Raw genomic sequence first — 21,625 nt, 5'->3', positions numbered from 1 at the left:
ATGAACATGAAATTCCCATTTTAATATCTTTTTATATGAACAGTAAAATGTTATAGGGTGTTATTTATATACTTAGTGTGAAGTTTGTTATTGAAGACAAAGCCTAGAAACCCTTATTTCAAATGACCAATGACCTATTTGTGAATGTTTTTGACTGGCTTCTTATCAGACATGTTTAAGTTGTCATCACAGCCACTGGCTATTTAAAAATCCTTTCAAATGTGGCTCTTACAGCATATCTGACTAAAAGCTCCTACAGGAGCAGAAGTATCAATGCCACCATTTTTCGTTAGTCATTTGTTATCAGTGTCAACTTCAATTTACAATTTCTCAATAGGATGTCCAAAGCTTGCATTCATTTGGCTAGTGCTAATTTGGTTAAAACTACACAATACATCTGCTCATACAGAAAGCCCCCTACCATTAACCCTTCACTGGTTGAAACTTGCCCTCTTCACAGAGGATAGCTCACATAATGGTCTAGCCTTTGTAGCCATAGAGAAATGCCAGCGACAGTCCATTTGTGGAACATCAGTAATAGCTTCTGCTTTCTTATTTCAGACACTAAGAAAGAATCAAGGTTCTAATGACTTCTTTTCATAGTCCAGTGGATAGTTTACCCTTCCCTGCAGTGCATGCAATCCATTTTTTCAACATGGAATTTGCTACATTAAAAAAAAAAACACCTCGTTTAATAGCTTGGTAACATAGTGAGTGCCTGTCAAAACAAACAAACACCCCTCATTTGGGTCAATGAATAGTGCTGTTCAACCTCAACTCTTATTTTAATAATAATTAAATGATACCTGAATTGTAATTGCTAGACAGAAAAAAAGATGTTAGAAATGGCTCGTTTAAAAAAAAAATAGCACAGCAAAGAGACCAGACATGGTTTTAGGCTTCTGTCTTTCACACTCTCACTCAAGAGAGAAGAGGTTAAAGATGATGCCTTTAACAATCTTGGAGCCTGTTGCCTAGGTCAACAGATCCCATTCCACAGTCTCACAACTCAAGAGCTCTTTCAAATACTGGGCTTGCAGTTTGGAGGAAGTAGGGATCCCACCCCCACTCAACCCCCAGCTTAAGGCAGGTGTCTCACAGATACCAGTTTGTGCCCAGGGCCCTCTGTTAAACATGTGATATGAGAACTCACCCTGTCCACTTCCTGTGGTGAGGCAAGAAAATCATCTGTCAGCAGAAATGGGTTTTATTTTTAAAAGCATGCTAAGGGGAGGGGAAGAAAGGACAGGGGGTTGAGAGCATTTTGGTGGCTTGGAAAGGAATTTACAGAATCTGTGTGACTTTGTGTGCTTCAGGTAGCTGCATTAAGGAAATATTGCCAACTGAAGAGCAAATGCTCAAGCCAAGATCCAGAGTGGCTGTGGGTAAAGGGAGGGCATTTTTCACGCTAGTACAAACCTTTTCTATAGAGTATCTGACTGTGGGAGGCTAGGTTGGAATACATTAACAAAGGAATAAGGGCTCATGGTTGCTGTTATCCAAGTACTTGATGTTCAGCCACCACTGGAAATGGAAGCAGTGGGGGCATCTCCCTCCCTCCGCTCCTTCCCTCTCTTCGTATGCGTGTGTTTGTGTGAGTGTGTGTGTGTGTGTGTGTGTGTGTGTGTGTGTGTGTGTGGTTGTTTCACTAAAAATGACCTTACTAAGAGGTTGGTGTATTTCTCCTTCAATCCCCACTCCCGCACTGGTTTAACTTTTACAAATTTGCTCTCTGAATGCCTGTAGATAATTTCTTTAAAATGGGCTTTAATTATACAGAGCGAAGCAGGGAAGATAGCAGATTGAACAGTCGAAAAATCCATTTACGTTTATAGGTCAGATCGTGTTATAGCAAATACAATTAGGACTCCTACCTCTGCAGCAGTAAATGCCTGAGAACCCAGATTTGGCTGGGAACAGAGTGCTTTTGCTAATTGAACAGTTTGGTTATTAGGGAGTAACTATTACAAACTCTTAAACCCACCATTTTCCCCCACCCAGGTAAGAGGAACATCCCAAACGCAGCTAAATCTTCCTCCTTTCCTCCCCATTCCCTCCTCTAGCAACCTTTCCTCTCACCTCCTGCCTTTCTCCTCTAAGAACGGGAGTCCTCAGTGGGAGGATTTCTAAGCTATTAGGGTCCACAGTGTAGTCTACCATCTTTGAATTCTCTATTACCTTTGCTTATATGGGTCCACAATTACTTAAGCAAAATACACTTTAGGATTTAGATTTTAATTTTGGAGAAAATTACAGTGATATGCCTTTTAGCATTTCAGCGGGGCTTCGAGTAGTACATACAGTCAGGTTCCTTTATAGTTTGATCATAAAATATGACTTAATGTAAAATAGGGTAAAGATTATAAAAAATCCTCACATAAGTTCAAGATCAAGCATTACCACCAAATTTGGTATCAGAAATTTTTTTTTCATTTTCAGAGATTTTCTAATTTCAAGGTTAAAGAAATGGTTTGTGCACTGTTTCAGCCAAGTGTAGCACAGATTCCCTGACCTTACACTTCACTACCTTTACCACCACACCCCATTGCAATCCCAAACTCCAAATCATGGGTCAAATGCAAGCTCTGCCACAAGGTACATACCCAATTAATGTTCATCTGAGCCTCTTTTGGGTGTCTGGGCAGTAGATGGGAGTATGAATAGGTCCATTCTGCAGGGTCCTTCCTCAGAGTCCTTCAGCTGGGGGTGATGGCCCATCCCAGCACACAGGAGCATGAAGCAGGAAGGGTAGCACAAGCTTTAGGCCACCTTAGTCACTCAATGAGGCTTTGTCTAAAAAACAAACAATAAACCCCTCAAACCATAAAAACTCTTTAATCTGGCTTTAATTTCTAGTGATTTGTCTTTTTTCACTTGATAAATGGAGGGTAGCCAAAACAAGGAAAACTAGTTACTCATTTAGCTCATTGGAAATAGCAGTGAGGTACAAAGGTCTAGACATTTGGTCTTGGGAGCTACCATTTCCAGTTTTTAAAAGTTGCCTTTATTTTATGTGTATTAAGGGAGTTTCTTGCATGCCTGTCTGTGCACCATGCCAAACGGGGGCCTCAGGTCTTCTGGAATTGGAGGTAGAGGTGGCTATTAGCCACCACACAGGTACTGGGGACCGAACTTGGTGCATAAGCACCAAGCTGTCTCTCTGGTTCCCTAGGAGCTGGTATTCGATTAGATGCAGATGGCCATTTTCAGGAAACCGTTTGCTTCTTTCTTTTCATCCCAAGCTCTTGGTCAAACAGGACGTCTCCCTCCCTGAAGAGAACACTTTCTATAAACAGTGACCTGGATGAGGTAGGGACATGCTTTTAATTCCAGCACCCAGGAGGCAAAGGCAGGGTGATCTCTGTGAGTCCAATGCTAGCTCGGTGGATGGAGTGAGGTCTAGGACAGCCAGGTTCACACGGTGAGACCCTGTTGTAAGAGACAACACTAACAAAAACTCACAAAAAGCTACTGACTTCTTAGGCTTCATGATGTGCATGTTGTTCAAATAACTCAACAGATGTTAGTTCCTTTCCCATTGAGCTCTGCCCATCCTATGAGCCCAAATAAAATGCCTCCTCTTCTGTGGAAATTTACAGTACTTTTTATTTAGCAGCCTACCTTGTGCAAATATCACATACTTTATCTTTATACTTGATCCTTATGACAACACTGTCTCATACATACTTTTATGATTCTCACTTTTAAAATGCTTTCAGATTACATCATTTATTTGTTAATTTTTTGCGGGAGGGGGGATAGGGGAACATGAGAAGATCATGTCACAGTGTGTGTGGGAAGTCCAAGAACAACTTGTAGAAACTGGCTTTCTTTATACAACATGAATTCTGGAGACACAAATCAGGTTATCGGTCTTTGAGTTAAGGGCCCTTCCCTGCTGAATTATCTCCATGACCCCATTTTATCCCATTTTATAGATGAGAAAACTAAAGCACAGAGTCATTGACTAACTGGCCCAAGGTCACATGATTTATGAGCAGCAGTGACAGGGATATGGTCCAGAATGAATTCCTCTTAGCTCATGTAGTGCTTTGTTTTTATAGCCTTAACTTACACTCTGTGTCTTTCACTAGACGGTGAGCTCTTGGGGGTCGGGTGTGATGTCTTCTTATATATTGGATTAAATGACACTGAGATGAGATGTGAAGAGAAGCAATAGAATGGGAGGCATAGATGACGTAATAGCTAAGCCTGAGATGCCCAGTTCTGTAGTGTCATGTCTTTTCAGCCAGTTCTACACATGTTCCGTCTATCTCTTCTAGTAACCACCATCAACGAGTTGATTGAGAATGTCAGGAATAGCCAGTGTCTTTGTTTCTGGTCTTTACTGATTACTTGTCCTGTTGCTGCGACAAAATCCTTGACAACAGTACTTTAAGAGAGGTAGGATTTATTGCAGCATACAGATGCAAGGTATGGCAGCAGGTGCAAGAGGCAACTGCTCACATTGTATTCAGAGGCAGGAAGCACAGAGGAGTGATGGATGCTCAGGCTCAGCCTGCTGCATCCTTTATGTGCAGTCTGTAACCCAGCCCATGAAACGGTTCCTGCCAAATCTCAAAGTGGTTTATCCCCTTCTTAGTTAAACGTCTTAGTACATACCCACCCAGACATATCCAAATGTGTATTTCCATGAATTACTGTAGTTGCTTGCTCTATCTATCTATCTATCTATCTATCTATCTATCTATCTATCTATCTATCTATCTATCATCTATCTATCTGATCACAACCATCTGTTACTCCAGTTTCAGGTGATTTTGCACCCTCTTCTGGCCACTGTGGGAATTGCACATGTATGATGCGCAGTGACAGAATTTTCCAGTTCAAATCACATTAGAGTGGTTCAAAAGTTAAATGTCTTTTGGGTCAGTGGGATGGCTCAGCAGGTAAAGGCATTTGCCACAAAGCACAGCAATCTGACTTTCATTCCTAGGACCCAGGTGGCGAAAGGAAAGAACTGAGTCTTAAGTTGTCTTCTGACAAATAAATAAATGTAGTCAAAAGTCTTAAAAGCATTAATGTCTTTTAAAAATGCAATACTTGGGGCAGAATGGCTCAGTGGTTAAGAGGAGTGGCTGCTCTTCCAGGATTTTATTATTCCCAGTAAGCTCACAACTGTCTGTTAATCCAGTTTCAGGGGATCTCACACCCTCTTCTGACCTCTGAGCACTTTGCACATACATGGGGCACAAACATACAAGCAGGCAAAAATCTATATACATAAAATAATATGTATTTTTAAATTTAAAAATTACAATTCAAATCTCTAGGATAGAATGGTATTTTCTCAGTATGCACTGAATAATAGCAGGAGATGTGCTAAGCTATTTGAATGTATTATTCCCATTAAAAGTCATTTGGCGGCATTGCTTCTGTCAATCCTTGCAAAGCTCTGTAAGATAACATTTCTGTGGTCCCTTTTGTTTTATACACAAGGAAAGAGGCTGGGTGGATAGTCAGTTCTGGATTACACAGACATTAGTAGAACATCTGTGTTTGTAAGCCAGGCTAGTGTGATGACTATGTTTACATTGGTATATTTTGCAACAATGCATCTTAGTTATACTTTAAAGAAAGATTGGGTGGGAGAAAAGTATATGTCAACCCTTGCATGAGGATACTCTCAGTATCCTGGGATGGAGCACTCTATCCATTCAGGTACATAAGTTTTGGTTTCCCAAGAGTGGTTGGTGGTCCTGCAGACATTCTTGGGGTCTTGAGGACAACAGTTAGTTTCTGGACAGGGGCCCATCAGAACCAATCCTTAGATTTATTACATTTCCCAGACTAGATGTAAAACTTGAGAGTCTTGGGTTGAAACAAATGCCTCCAAGAACCAAGGTAAGTCTGCGAGTGCAGAGAAAGACTTAGTGAGGCTGAAAAGAGCTGTACCTACATCCTGTGTTAAGATTTACTGGTCTATGTGCACAGCTTTTACTTCTTCCCTTTCCATCTCCATCAATAGCTATTGGCTAGTGATCATTCTGAGCTGAGACCAACAGGCTTCGGTCCACTAATGGCAGCTGAGAGGGCAGTGGGCTCTTCTACACTGAGCCATAATCCCGACCACTTAGACAAGAGAAATTGTTTTTCAGGGTTTTACACTGCCATTTCTGTTCACCCTTTAATGAATGCTTTCTGTCCATAAATGAAGCAGAGATGGGAAAAGAGGCGAGTAAGTGCTAACATAAATTGTAGTAGGTCAACCACAAATATAGGCTTTCAAAAAAAGTTCTCTTCTATTTCTATTTTTTTTTAGTGTGGGTTAAGGTGCTTGCTGATTTCTAAAGTACTTCCTGAGCTTGATTAGTATGCCTGATGCAACAAAAATTGCCTTTGCAAACCTTTATTCTATAATCCATGCTTCAGAATAGAAGGTTCTTTTCAAAACTAGATAGAAATCTGACAATAAAGTGTGCTTTTCACCATTATATCTCTGAATCACCAGTCATATGCTGTGTAATGGATATTAAAATTGACACAGGCAGGCACTAAGAAGCTGTAGTTGACCTTTATGTTTAGTTTGGGGTCACATGAGCTTCTTTTTCAGTGTGAGTCATTGCTACAGAAGAAAACTGCAAATAATAGGAGAATATACTTTCATTGTGTGTTTGTGTAAGAAGCTACATGTGGCTTTGACATTTATACTCCAGTTCTTTTCCACTATCCTGAATCATAGCCAAGGACTGGAATGATTGTGTGGGAAGGTTGATTGTCTTCCTTAATGCTATGTTGTCTTACAGCTTGGCTTTGGATCATTCCTTGGAATCATCGGATCAAACCTGATTGAGAACAAGCGTCAGATGGTAAGTTTCCGTCCTCGGGAAAGCCCAGTGTTTATGTGGACAAGAAACATATCTCTTAAGCTTGTGCAAATTTGGCTCCAAACGAAACTGTTATTCTACCTTTTCCCCTAAGCCTCTAGAGAACTTATCTCACAGCGTTTTCGGGCTGCTTTGTACCTCTTTAAGCTTTCTCCTTCATTCTCAAAAGAACACTTCAGACCATTCAATCAGGCTGCTGGTCTGGCCTAGAATGCTGGGTTTCTGTTATATCCATCACTGCAGCTCTGAATATTAGTGACTTTCATGGCTTCCTTTTGGTTATGTAATCTTTTGAAAAAGTTCTCACAAAGTTTTTTTTTTTTTTTTCCAAAAATCTTTTAGGCGATGATAATCTAGGGAATTTCAATTAAGAAAGTAAGTGTACCCTGGGCCTGGTGATTCATGCCTCTAGTCCTGACACTCGGGAGGTTGAGAAGCAGCGATCTGGAGCTCAGCTCAAGGTCACCTTTGAGTGATCTTGAGTTCAAGGCCTCCCAGAGCTACTTGAGACCTTTTCTTAAAACCAAAACATGAACTAAAACTAAAAAGAGGAAGTAAACATACTTGAAGTATAGATCCAACAAAGTAATATGAAGTCAACTACACAACAACATCTGTGTCTTTGCCCTCCATAGTTCAAAGCCAAGTGTGTAGTAAAGTTAAGAGAAAGGATCAGCATTTGACAGAAGGGGAAGCTTAGAATGTTCGCTGTCCTAATACACTCTCCCAAAGGCAAGCTGCTGCATTTCCCTGCTTGAACACTGAGAAGGCTTCCTTGAGGGCAAGGGGTAGAACGGATAGGCTGAGTTGCAATTGCAACAAAGTTTTGTAGAATTACAGTCTGCTGAGTGCTCAGACACTGGACTAAGGTTAGACTCCCCTTGGACAACTCTTAGTGGCATCCAAACTTTGGCAATGGGGTCTGTTTAACATCATGCTTAATCAAATAATGTAATAGCTCTAGAGACAGAGAACTCTAACCATATGCTTCCCCCAGCAATATGGGACTCGCTGCCAGGGGACTTCTAATAGTCTCTTCTTCCATTTTACCTGGACTCTATTCCTTGCCAGTTTCGTTTTCACTTTGGGCTTAAATTATTCAAAATAATGGGGGAGTTTTAATTGTAGAGCTGATCATAGCATAGCTAATAATGCCAATTTCATGACATCGTTCATCCATTATTTACCAATTATCTGCAGTGCTGTGAAGTGAGATTTATGGAGAGAGGTTTCTGAACAACCCCCAAAGGAGATAAGTATTTCCTCTCAGCCTGCTGAAGTGGGTGAACCCTAGGGTAGCCTTGGCTTTGATTTTTTCCCCCTTCTCCCTGGAGAATAGCTTGTTGCCATGTTATTTCCTCCTCTTTCTCCCCAAAAGCCTCAAGAAAGAAAAAACATGCTGATTTCATGTAGTTCAGAAGGTCAACCATAGCAGATCGTGGGCTTGTGTATCATATCTCTTTGTCCCTGAAGACATTCCGAAATTGTGATGCTCCCATGCCTTGATTTGTAGCATCAACTTGGTTACTAGAAGATGAACTTTAGGAAAATTTACATCATCTAACATGATCAATAAATTTGGCAATCTGGTTTTACTATTTTAAAATTTCTAGCTAGGCATGGTGGTGCATGCCTGTATTTTTAACCCTTGAGTGTCTGGATCAGAAGTTTAAGATGAGACTTAGCCACAAAATAAATTTGAGACCAGCCTGGACTACATGAAGCCATGCTCCCCCAAAAACAGAGTGAGAAAGAAAAATCTTATAGACAACAGAGAATTTACCCCTTTCAGAGTCACCAATTTTTGAAAAAATCTCCCTGGTACTTAAATGGTAGTAAATGGAACATCCCCTTTCTTCAGTGATGGATTACATGATGTAGACTTATGTAAGGCCTGAGAATTACTCTCGTTATCATCAGTGTCCCCTATGTCATCAAGCAGCAGAGCTAGGGGTATAGAAATCAAAGGACCAGGAGCTGGTGGGCACCAATTCTTTCATAGACTCACAGTAGAGACACTGGAAACACCGTTCCCCTCACTGTGCCTCCATCTCCACATAATAAAATACAGGGTTGGATTACGTGATGTCCAGGGCCCAGCCCTTTTCTGAATCTGAGGATGGAAGGGCTATGCAGTCGAATTCTTCCATGGACCTCATTCTGGATGCCAGCAAGCTTCTCCATTCAGTGCTTACAGAATGAATTTCTGACCTTACCCTGAAATATATTCTTTAAAAAATGCTTCAGTTTCCCCTTCTCTTCCTCCCTGCCTACCCCCATACCCACTCACCCTGCATGACTGAAAAAAAAATCCTCATCAGTGACAGAGTAGAGTTCTGCTTTGGCTGGCAGTCTCTTGGGGATTATTACCTAGTCTCCAAATATGGCAACAGTGGAAGACTAACAGGCATGTTCCTCTTGTTCCCTCCTGCAGCTGGTGGCTTCTATCGTGTTTATCAGCTTTGGTGTGATTGCGGCTTTTTGTTGTGCTATAGTTGATGGGGTCTTTGCTGCCAGACACATTGTGAGTATTATTAACCTTGAGTTGAATTGTACAATGCTATAACCCCACCTTGAATGTGCAGAGAGTGCTTTGAGGGGGCACACATATACAAGAGAGAAGGATGCTCTTCCTTTGCCTTCAGTAGCTAGTAGTCAAGGTGAGAACATCAGTGAAGAATGGAAGTATCTAGAAATCTGGACCTAAACTGGCAGTACTCCAGGTGCCACAGTGGTTCATCTTGGACTCCAGAGGGCAGGGAAGGCTTCCCTTCCCAGGGCCAATAGGATGGGCATAGCCCTTTGGTGAGTAAAAGTTGGAAAGTCAAAGACAACGACATTGGGGAAGGGGATCTCTTGAAGGTAGGAAAAGAACAGCAGCAAGGCAGTATCATGGCCTTAGACAGCCGTGATGGGGTCCTGTGGGAACACAGGCAGACCCTTTGATTCTATAGCAGGAAGCCACATGGTCCAAACCAACCTCTCCTTCAACAGCTACAAGAACAGACCATGAAGGCTTTCTCGGGTACCCAAATAAATGCTATTCTTATAACAGTGGTTGTGAAAATTTAGAGCTAACCCCCAACCCCAAGTTCAGGCCTCCAGTCCAGGTGTCAAACGTTTCCCACTCTGCAGAAACTGCACTAGGTAAGGGCCATTTTCACTCCTGAACTCTAGGTCTGGGTGACTAAGAACACACCCACTGAGCTTTCTGTAGAGGACCTTGCTCCCAACTTTTAAGTTTAGTTCTTTGACAGTTCTATGCATGTATATGAATACATCTTGATTGCTGCCTCTGGTCCTCTTTTTATCTTCGTCCTGCTCCTATCAATAGCCACTCCTCCCTCCCGGTCCCATTCCCAGATACGTAATGTTTGCTTTTGTGTATGACTCCTCTGATTTGTTCAGAGACATCCCTGGGACCATTTGATTGGGACTATCCATTGCAATCTGGAGGGATCACCAGTGGGTACAAAACTGAAGGCCACGACACCTCCTTTTTACGGAACTTACTAATAGGAAATCATTCAGCATTATGGGTTAGGGTTTCCCGGGCTCCTCTTGCATTCGTGCCTGGGGGCTAATGGGCCCATTCTTGTACATACCCAGAAAAGGCATTCATAATTGTTGAAAAATGTGTGTTTCCCTCTGAAGGGGGCATGTTTTCAGCACCTTTCTGTAGTGTCTAGCCCTTGAATTCTTTCTGCCCCATCTTCTACAATATTTCTGAGCCTTGAGGGTATGGTATAAATGTCATGGTGAGGGCTGAGCACTCAACTGTCAGTGATCCTCCACACCTTTTGCAACTGTAAGTCTCTGCATTTATCACAGTTCACTAGAAAGAAAGGCTCCTGTGATTAAGGCTGACAGTGATAATTGTCTATTTGTATAAACACATATATTTAGAAGGTGGCTCAGTACTGTGCCAATTTAGCTAAACAACGAATTAAGGTCTCCCTTAGGGCTTGGGACTTCCCTCACCATCCTCTTTGCAGCAGATTTCCATCCAGTACAGATTCCTTCCTATGAGGTGGGCTTTAAATCCAATGACAGAGTACTTGATTACCACCCATAATAGTTGTCACAAGTGGGTGTGTTTTTCCTGGAAGGTTGGTATTATAATTCAGTGTTCAAAGCTGGGTAGAACTACCAATGCCTTCTCCCCACCAGCAGCTATGTAGCGCCTCCTGCTCCTCCCCTTCTTTTACCATGTTCTGTTTCACACTGTTCCAGATTTCTGGCCCAGGAACAACTTTTCCATTAGTCATAGTAAGCATAGAACCCAACTCATACTAAGTTTAGAGTGCCACAAAAATGGCATTATTTCTTCTCAAATAAGAAGAAAAATGGTGAACTTTTAGGTTGAGACAAAAAAAATTGGCACATAACATAGATATATTTGACTTTATACCAATGTGGTCATAAAACATATTAAAAAATTCTTTTCAGTGGGAAAGAGGGACAAGAAAAATAACAACAAAAAGAGCCCTGGACATGAGAAATCATTAAGTAGCCCTAATGTTCTCCAAAGACCAAAAGTTAAGATGTAGCAGCTAGGTCCTAGAGCAAACTCAGTTTTTTGACTGAACTAAACTTGGAAAATGAAGATGTTTCGTGAACCGTTGGAAATTGTGTTTTGTGAACTGTTGGAAATTTTATTTTCTAAAATAGTTGGATTAGAGAAAATTTAGCTTACCAACATTTTCTGGGGGTCACATGGCAAGTTGTTGTACTTTAGTCATTGGCTAGTTGTTAATTTAAGTTCATTTGAAGATGTATCAAGGATGTGAGTAGATGTGCGTTAGGAAGACACTAGTTTAAGGGAAGCTCCTTCTTGGAGTCTTCTTCCAGACAGAACAGCCAGCCCCCCTTTGTGGCAAGATCAAAGGAGATGACATCATTAATGCTATCACCTAATCCTGCTCTGAAATAGTAGCTTAGGAAATAATCTAGGTAGGGATAAATATAAAGTAAGGGAGAGAGATACCCTTTCTCTGATTTGTTTGAGGGCCAGGAATCTAAATATTATCCCCTCCATCATATTTCTATATTCTGGCTTTAGCTGAGAGGTGCCATATTTTATTCACCTGTTCTTTTTATTCCTAAATGACATATGAGCAACTGCTACTGGTTATAATTCTGTCCCCTAACATAGCAATTATCATGGTCCTCGCGTATTACTCTCTGAATACATACATATTTTTGTATTGTTGGTTTCACTCAGTCATAGTGTGCATGCTATTTTCTACTCAATAGGAGACATCCTAGTAACACCAATTACTTGTTTTTATGCATTACATTTAGCTTTTCAGTGTGTCCTCACATCTATTACCGCATCTGAGACATACAACAATCCTGTGAGAAAAGTAGGGCAGGCATTATTATTCCCATTTGACAAGCAGTACTCACTCTGAGACAGTTTCCATGGCAACATAGGCCTAGTGGCTCAGAAGCCTGCTGTAGATTTTGATTGCATCATGAGCTAAAATGGTTTCCTTTTCTTCTCCCCCCCCCCACTCATAATGTTTAAAAATTTTTTAGTATGTTCACAGTTGCATGGAGACGACAGTTTTAGATTTTTTTTCATATCAAAAAGAATCATTATAACCCTTTGTCCATTATAGCCTGTCTCTCTGTCCTCCCCAACTCTAAGCAACAATGATTATACTTTCACCTTAATAATTTTCTATATTAGATATTTCATACTAAAGGAAGTATAATGTGGATTTTATGATTGGCTCATTTTATTTAGTATAATTTTTTTCAAAGTTCATCCATACTGTATTGTAGATTGGTGCCTCATTCCTTTTTATCGTGTACTAATGGTACACTATATGGATACACCATATTTTGTTTATCCATTCACCAGTTAATGGACATTAAGGTTGCTTCTTCCATTCTACGACTCTATACAATGATGCAGTTTCCATGTGAGCTCATGTTTCTGAATGGGCATATTTACATTCTCATTAACTTTCCGCCTGGGAGCAGAACTGCTAGGACATATGCTAACTGTGTTTAATTGGGAAACTGCCTGACTTTTCCAAAATGGCTGTGCTGTGTTATACTCAGCACCAATGTATTAGGATTCTGATTTCTTCACAGCCTCACCAATTTTCATTATTATCTGATTGTGTTCGTGAGTGCGAGGCAGTACCTCATTATGATTTTGATTTGTATTTCCCTTTTGGGCTCAATATTTTAGATCATTGCCTTCAATGGAAGGCAAGGATGAATAAACTTTCAGCCTCTATTTATTGGGAAGTCCTCTGAAGTGATCACAGTTTTAGCCACCTTTCCTGTTGCTGTAATAATGCCTTGACAGTTGCAACTTATGGATGGGTTTAATTTTGCTTACAGTTTGAGGGTATAGGCAGGGTCCATGGCAGGGGAGTCATGGTGATGGGAACCTAATGCCATGGTGACATTGCATCTGCAGTCAGAAAACAGGAAGGAGAAAGGTTGGTTCTCCACTCCCTTTCTACTTTTTCATTGAAGGACCCTCCAGCACAGGAAATGTCACCACTATCTTTTAGGGTGGGTCTTTCCTCTTCATTTAACCTAACCAAGACCACCACTCACGGGCATGATCATATGCTACCCTAAATTACTTCTCACAAATATGACTAGAGGCTTTTCTCAGGGGTGACTCCAGATCTTGTCAAGTTATTAATCATTATTAACTACTGCACCAACCTAGTCACCCCCAAGCCCATTGGTACCTTTTGCAGTTGGTGAGTTGTACTGTGGTATTATATTTTATAGATTTTGATGCTATCGTGATGCTGTTAAAGCACAGACCTACTAGCTCCCTTTCTGTCTCAGAAGTCAGGCCACACTCCCCTGCAGGCTCAGTTTCTTTCTGTCTCTTTGTCTCTGTTCCCTGACCCTGCACCCAACAGAGACTAGATAAGAAGGCATGCTGTCACCTTCCTGAGTCAACACCTTGCTCCCTTTTAGCTGCCAACAAGTCCAGCTCACCCTGATTTCCAGACTAGGACAACTTGGATTTTAACTTAACTTTATCAGTGCCTTATGAATTCTAGCCCATTTCATGTAATGTGGAACTTATGCTCCGGCCACCAGCAAACCTGTAAGAGTCAGTCTAACCTCTGTCATAAAAACAGCATCATTTGGGTACCTGAGAAAGGTACCTCATGGTCTGTTGGTTTGGACCATGTGGCTTCTTGCTACAGAATTAAATGGTCTGTGTCCCCACAGGACCCCATTGTGGCTGCCTAAGGCCATGATACTACCCTACCAATAAACATTTCTTTTAAAGGATAGTCTCAGCTTCCTTTCTACAGACCTGCCTTCTTTTAGTTATAATGTATGACATGAGATAAAGCTGGATGCACCTTCAAGAAAATGTTTCTTTTAACATGAAATTTTCTCAAAGATATCTGGATTACTTAAATGAAAGTTATATTTAGATCCTAGCCCAACTTGGGTGGGTTAAAGCCAGCTTGCCCTGTTGGTGGGACCTTTTAAAATCACCTTGCCATATTTCTTTGGCTTGAGTGAATCTGAACTTTGACAAGACCTAATTTTTTTTTCTATTCCTCTTCTTTCTCCATCTTCCCACCCATGGACATTCATTAGCTGAAAAAGGTCATTTTACTCTCCTGGGTCATAATTTCTCTATCTCTCCTAAATGTCTATGATAGAAATTTACCTTTCAGGGTTAGAGAGCGAGTGAAATTAAAGTAATAGGGTAAGAGCATGTCCTAAAGGGCCTGCCACATAGCTGTTATCTAATATATAGCAGTACCTTTTCATCTTTTCTTGCCAAGGTTGGCAGCCCTTCAGGCTAAAGAGGTTGCAAACTCGGGTTCAGTGACCTCTTCTCACCCAAGTTGCCTGTTCTTGCCCTTCTTCTGAAGATTAAGTGTACAATATCAGCCACACACAGCGAGTGGGCAATCATCCCGTATCCCTGTGTTCATTGAAGGGCGGTAACTGCATGGCAAAACCAGGTCATATAGAGCTCTGGCCAGCACTATGGGCAAACCTTTTCTTGAGCCCAATAATAACGAATATGCTGTTACTCCAACATAGAAAATAAGGTCTGCCAGTTGAGGGCATGAAAGTCCTCCTTTCTTTCTAGTCTGAGTCCAGACTGAATTAACAAGCAATACACTTTTGTAACACTGAACATCGAAGAGAATTATGGAGCATGAGCTAATGCAAAGTCCAGGGTCATTGATGGGGTCACAGAATAGAAGGCAAGAAACACTCAATGCCAAGTATGGGGGATTCTAAATTACAGGTACAGGGGAGATAACCATCAGGACTGGAAATGAGGCAGAAGGGGAAAGGCAAAAGAGAAACCCTTTGTGCCTGGGCACTTTGAACTAAGCCCCTAAGGCCATTTTGCATAAACCACTGTCCTAGCCTACTGTGATTTGTCCAAAGGACCACCCCCCCACCACTCCACAGGGATGCTTGGCATCAGTTGTGCAAATGACAACACGTTCCAGTTACAAGTTTCCAGGTGTGCCTGACTTGCCTCTTCTTTCCAACACTCATGCCTGAGAGAGTTGCATCAGAAAGTTAGTAGAGCCAATCAACTGTCCTTGATCTCCACATTCATTTTTCCCCTCTTTTTTTTTTTTTTACCTTGGAAGTACTTTTTTGAGTTTGTCAGCTTTACCTATCTGGGTAGGAGGGTGAAAATGTCTTGCAGTACAGTTGAGTTAAAATCTACAGCCAACTAAGTAGCTGCCCATCCTCCAGTCACTGGTTCCTTTGCCTCTTCCTTTTTGAAAAGATGTAGACATACCAGCAGGGAGCCAGCCCCTCTCTAGCTCCCAGGTGGGAGACTTCATAGTTAAAGCCATGCTCTCTCTATTTAGAAATGCAATATTGCAATGACCTGGAGTTTTGAGTCTTGCTCCCTAGGGACAGTTTACAAGGAGACAAAGCCTAGAAGGAAAAATAACCAAGGAGGAAATTTCAAGAGGCTCATTTTTCAATCAGTCTTCCTGGTTTCTCATTAACCGAAGTAGTTCAGCAGAAAGCAGTTATTAGAATGATCTTACCTGATTCATACATTCTCAGGCCTCTAAGAGATAGCTTTTAGAATTTACTGCGTCTCTCTCTCTCTCTCTCTCTCTCTCTCTCTCTCTCTCTCTCTCTCTCTCTCTCTCTCTCTCTCTCTGTGTGTGTGTGTGTGTGTGTGTATGTGTGTGTGTTTTCAAATCTTATGTTAGAAAGCAGGGCTCTTGATGTTTAACTTTACAAAGCCAAAACCCTTTTGGTTTGGTGTTTCCCTTTATAGGATTTGAAACCACTCTATGCTAACCGGTGCCACTATGTTCCCAAGACATCCCAGAGGGAAGCTGAGGAGGTGAGCCACAATGATGCTGCATGTCTTTACCTCATGGGAAAGTCCCTTGCTTTATATGAAGCAACCCTTCTTTACCAAAATAGATTTATTTATTCCTTTAAGCATATGAGTGTCTTACCTGCATGTACGTATGTGCACCACATGTATACTGGAGTTACACATAGTTATGAGACACCATGTGGATGCTGGGAATCGAACCCTGTCCTTTGCAAAAGCAACAAGTGCTCTTAACTGCTAAGACAACTCTTAAGCCAGGAAACACACCTTCTATATTATTTTTTTCCACAGACATAAGGCTTACTACTTGATGTTATGAGCTATTTGTTCAGTGGGTTAAAGCACAGTGTTAATGAGGACATGTCATAGATTGGAGCCACATGAGGCCTAATCAGATTAATTTTGTTCTGTGGCCATAGGCTGGCCCTCTTACCCCAACCCATAGTCTCTCAATGTGTGACCCTCCCCCATCTCTGCCAATAATGATGCAGTTGCTGGATTGGTGCTCAGCTGGAAGAAGATATGAATCCCACCAAGACACTGTGCTAAGAAGGCAGAGCCCGAATGCCACATGTGGAATGCTCTGGAGTGTAAATCAGGATGACTGAGCAATCTGGTCTATCTCAAGGTTCTAAAAAGGCCCAGTTTGTTAGTCTAAGAGGCCAGCCTAGTAATCCTGAGAGTATTTCTTTCTTGTCCCACACATGACCTGTGTTCCCTGCTGCCTCAGCTAGAGGAATAGCAGCAGTAACATTGGGGGCGGGGGAGAGGGGGCATGCGTTTTCATTTCAGCAAATCACAAAACCATGCTCAACCAGTGGATTCCAACAAATGAAATTCTACCCATGGTTCTGGCACTGTTGACAATTTGGTAATCTGTTAACCACAAAAAGAAAGTCGTTCACTGTGAGGATACACCCAAGAGTACATACTCAGCACAAATCTTAGACTCTACAGAGAGGGGAGGAGACAAAGTTGGGTGGGTACGGAAGTGGGGAATAGGCACAGAATGAATTAGGAAAGGGGACAAGTAGGATGAATGTGCATTGTATGAACTTCTTAAAGAACAAAGAAAAAATAAAAAAATAACATTAAAAGATAGCACACCTGTGACTGGAAAGGAAAAAAGAAAGGCGGAGGCAAAATGACACTACATCACATAACCTTTTGGGGAGCCACTTAAAATACAACAGGAATGGTGTCCTTGGAGTTAGACAAAGTCATAGTCTTGCTCCAAAGGCATGATATTATGTGCTTTTATTATGGTAGTACAATCCGCTTCCCGCCATTGTTGGTCAGCAACCACAAAGTTACCATTTTTCTGATTGTTCCTGGGTTAGAAGGAGGAATAAAATTGTGTGTGTGTGTGTATGCTAACAGCATATCAAAAGGCAACAGGCACTTGGATGAAGTACCCAATATGAAGAAAACTGCCTGTTTACTATGCATATTTCTGCAACAAAAGCAAACAATTGCAAAAGTATATTATTGCACCCTTCTTGGAAGGGAACTTGAAAACCATTCTTGCAAGCAAGAGAAGGTAAATGCAGACTCTGCCTTATATTTTAAGTTTAAAAAAATGTTTTTGCAAACTCAAACCATACAGTGATTCTCTTGATTTCACTGTGATAGTTTTCTTGTGTTAATTTGCCAACTGAACAAATATTAATAACAGTTTCCATAAGTTTGCCTATAATCCTGTTTCTCTTAACTCGATTTTTCCTGTATAAGGTCATAACTTCCTCATCCAAAATTACTCCTTCTACGAGGGCTTTGAGGAACCTTACCCAGGCGGTTAAAGAGGTACTACTGTACTTCAGTGTGCATGTGATGAGCCCTCTATATTCCTTTGTACTAGATCCTCATTCATCCTGTGTCTTGATATTCTCATCCCTCATTCTCTAATATCCATTTAATATAACATATATTATTCCATCACTGATGAGAGGGGTACTAAGGACTGTGGCTGGGTCTGAACATAATTACAGATATGCAGGTGCTTGTTTTATACATAAGCATAGCAAACGTTCTGCGACCTTCCTTCTTAGCCCCATCTTTCGTTTGCATGGGTATGTGCAGATCATAGCCGTCATTTCTGTCTCTGTCAGTCACTAACTCACATTTCAATTCCAGAGGACCAATCCCGTCCAATGCTAGCTTCTCCCATTGTTGTTCTGTGTCTTCAGGTGAACTGCCCTCAACTTAGCCGTGGGCTCTGCACACCTCGCATCCGGGGCAACACCTGCTTCTGCTGTGATCTCTACAACTGCGGCAAGTGAGTCTGATGTCATGGGCACAGAAGTAATTGTTCGACCATATTGGATGCTAAGAGATCCAAGACTGGTGAGGGGGTATGGTGGGATTAGAGAAGTAGTGGCTATTGGTCTGTCACAGGTTCCACCTCACAGGTACTACTTGCCCTCTCTGTGCAAGGCACCACACTGGCTACTTTCATGAACGTTACTTCATTTAATTTTCTTTATAGTTCGTGCATTCTTATTTATAGAGTCTGGAGAGTCGTCATCACATGAAAGAAGGGAAAAGTGAAGTTCAGAGGGAAGACACAGTTGGCTAAAGGTCATATAGAAGTTGAACATACAAGTAGTAATCAAATCCAGCATTCTTTGTACATTCAACACTATGCAACAAATATTCACAGAGCAGCTTCTCAGTGCCCAGCCCTATACTACACACCAAGGATGCAGCAGAGATGAAAGCAAAAGTCTGTGTCCCATGAAGCTTATATTCTTGCAGAGGAGAGAATATAAGTATAAGCACATATGATACGTAATATGTTAGGTGTGAATAGAGTTTCAAAGAAAAATGAGGCAGGAAGACATCAGTGAGGGAGAAACTGTGTACACAGAGTAGGCAAGGGAATGTCACTTTGTAAAGGTTTTGTGAATGAAGGGACCTGAAGAAAACTGGAAGGCAAATCAGGAAAATAGCCAAGAAAAGAGTTTTTAAGCCAGGGCTCTGAAGTAGGGTTGGTGGCAGTCATGCTAAACCATTCAAATTCTTTGCCTTCCAATTAGGATAATAGCAGTTATTTTTTCAAAACATCAGGTGCTAAGAAGACAGATGTCAGGCTAGTAGGAAAGGCAAATAAATTGATATGTGAACGTAATAGCTCAGTGAGCATTAGTGGAGATAGCAAGGACGCTGGTGGTGTAATGAAGGACAAAGGATAAGGAAGAGTTCAAGATATGAACTAAAAGCATGTGGGGGTGGGGAAGATATGCTCAAAAGTTGTCAGGATTTAAGAAGTGGAGAGAACAATAGAAAATAGAGTAGGTGATGAAAGCAGGAACTAGAGATGTCAAAGAACCTACTGTCTGAAGGAAGGACTTTGACCTGGACCATGTAGGCAGTTGGGAGTTATGGAGGTATAACAGCATGGAAAATGAACTTGAACAGGTAGACACTGCAGATGGCTGGGATGCAATAAAAACAGAAGGTATTTTTTTTTAAAGAACAAATTAGGTGAATTAGCAATGTGATACAGATTACGAGGGAATAGCCCTTCATATAACATACTGTTGGCTAATGCTTTCCTATGCATGACTGTTTTTAGACTTAGTGTAGAAGGTCAAGGGAGGAAGAGAAGAACTAGCTCAGGAGGGGTGGGTGGATGGATGTAGATAGAGAGGCTTGGAAGGGAAGTACTCTTTCACCTCTCTTCCTGTTGGTGGTCTGGGACCAGTTTTTCTGGTTTGAAGATTAAAACCTTGATAGGTTGGAAGCAGAGAGCAGCAGTTCCCCTGGCCCTTTTGCTTTCTTTGCTAATACCTTGGACTCATTTCCTTGGACTATATGACAGTAGAGGAAGAGAAATTCAGAGACTCAAAGGAGAGGCATGAAGATCATCTAGGTGGAAGGGTGATGCATAAATATTCATGTTGGTCTCCTCCTCTGACTTCCTCCATTCTCATTCTTTGTTTTACTCTCTCCTTTCTGTTTACTCCCTCTCTTTGCTCCTCTCTTTTCCACCTCCCTCTCTCTTCCTTCCTTCCTGATCCATGACCTCAAGGAGTAGGGGCTGGGAGCTGCCATGAACTGAATAGGGTCTGAGATTTGGAGGCCCATGGAGAGATATAAGAAGTGATTTTTTACACACACACACACACACACACACACACACACACACAGAGAGAGAGAGAGAGAGAGAGAGAGAGAGAGAGAGAGAGAGAGAGAGTGAGAGTGAGGAGGAGGAGGAGGAGGAGGAGGGAGGAAGGGAGGAAGGGAGGGAGGGAGGGAGGTGCAAACAGCCCCTTTTATACCAAATAAGACATACCTGCCTGTTGCCAAGTAACTGGAGGTGGAGCCTAGAAAAAATGCTAACAAGGGGAAGGGGCTCCAAAGGCAGGCCACACTAAGAAAAAGTACTGATTTCTGTTCCCTCACCCAGTCCCCCCTTTTTCCCATACCTGATCCCCACCCACTTTGCTCCCCACCCTCTCTCACACCAAGTTCTCCCCCTCCAGCCACCCCCAATAACTATTTTATTCTCCCTTCTAAGTGACATTCAAACATCCTCTCTTGGACCTTCCATATTGTTTAGCTTCTTTGGGTCTATGGATATTCTGAACTTTTTCTAGCCAATATCCACTTATCAGTGAATGCATACATGCATGTCCCTCTGAGTCTGGGTTACCTCATTCAGGGTGGCATTTTCCAGTTCTACCCATTTGCTGGCCAAAATTCAGGATGCCATTGTTTTAATATCTGAGTAGTATTTCATTGTGTAAATGAACCACATAAGAAAGGAATTTGTTAAGAAGTTGAAATATAAACTATGGACTTCCACAGGGCAGGGGACATGATTTCATTTCATCAACACAGGGATAGGCATACCTAAAGAGCTGATGAAAATAGAGGGACATTTGTTGAAAAAAAAATCTTCCTTTTCGCCAGGAAAAGAAAATATTAGACAAGGCGACAGATACAGATCAGGCTGTTTCTAAAGGCTCTCAAGGGCAAAACTGATAGAAAAGGACTTGCTTAGATTTCTATCTATTCAGAAAAACACCATAATACTAAACAGGGGGCAGACTCTCGATGAAGGGAAAGCTTTTTCCTTGACCCAGGGTGTTTTTTTTTTTTTTTTTTTTTTTTTTTTTTTTTTTTTTTTTTTCAGCCAGAGCCAATGGGAGTTAAATTGAAGACCTAAATATAGCTAGCAACCAGCATTCTGAGGCTTAGAGACTTTAATTTTGCCGAATGCATATTTGTTTTCCTCACACGAAGCCTATTTTTAATCAATTGCCAGCTCCTCCAGTCCATTTCCTGGAAAGGAGGCCAAGAAAAAAAAAAAGTGGGAACAAAAACCATCAGGCAGCCATTTGTACAGCACTGCAGAAACAGAGTGTCTACTGTCCCCTCGAACCCGCAGACCTTCACTGACGTCATGGGTGGTGAGGTTTAATACCAA

At 41.5% G+C, this 21,625-nt stretch overlaps 1 protein-coding gene across 5 annotated transcripts in view; it reads left to right on the top strand.

Annotated features, from left to right (window-relative positions):
• Nucleotides 1-21,625, top strand: part of TMEM255A (transmembrane protein 255A) — a gene marked incomplete at both ends in the record, with an annotated part of 50,796 nt that overhangs the window by 6,996 nt on the left and 22,175 nt on the right. For 2 of the 5 annotated variants that reach the window (XM_080910377.1, XM_080910374.1), the window contains 5 exons: nucleotides 6,768-6,830; nucleotides 9,283-9,372; nucleotides 16,129-16,197; nucleotides 17,926-17,997; nucleotides 18,381-18,469. In XM_080910377.1, the coding sequence (XP_080766503.1) occupies nucleotides 6,768-6,830; nucleotides 9,283-9,372; nucleotides 16,129-16,197; nucleotides 17,926-17,997; nucleotides 18,381-18,469 (383 nt within the window). The remainder of the gene's footprint in view (nucleotides 1-6,767; nucleotides 6,831-9,282; nucleotides 9,373-16,128; nucleotides 16,198-17,925; nucleotides 17,998-18,380; nucleotides 18,470-21,625) is intronic. The other 3 variants (XM_080910375.1, XM_080910376.1, XM_080910378.1) reach the window with 3 other exon arrangements.

The sequence above is a fragment of the Micromys minutus genome, assembly GCF_963924665.1.
Source record: "Micromys minutus genome assembly, chromosome: X".
In the NCBI taxonomy this organism is placed as follows: Eukaryota; Metazoa; Chordata; class Mammalia; order Rodentia; family Muridae; genus Micromys; species Micromys minutus.
The sequence above is the reverse complement of the archived record's forward strand: the minus strand, read 5'-3'. Positions and strand labels throughout refer to the sequence as shown.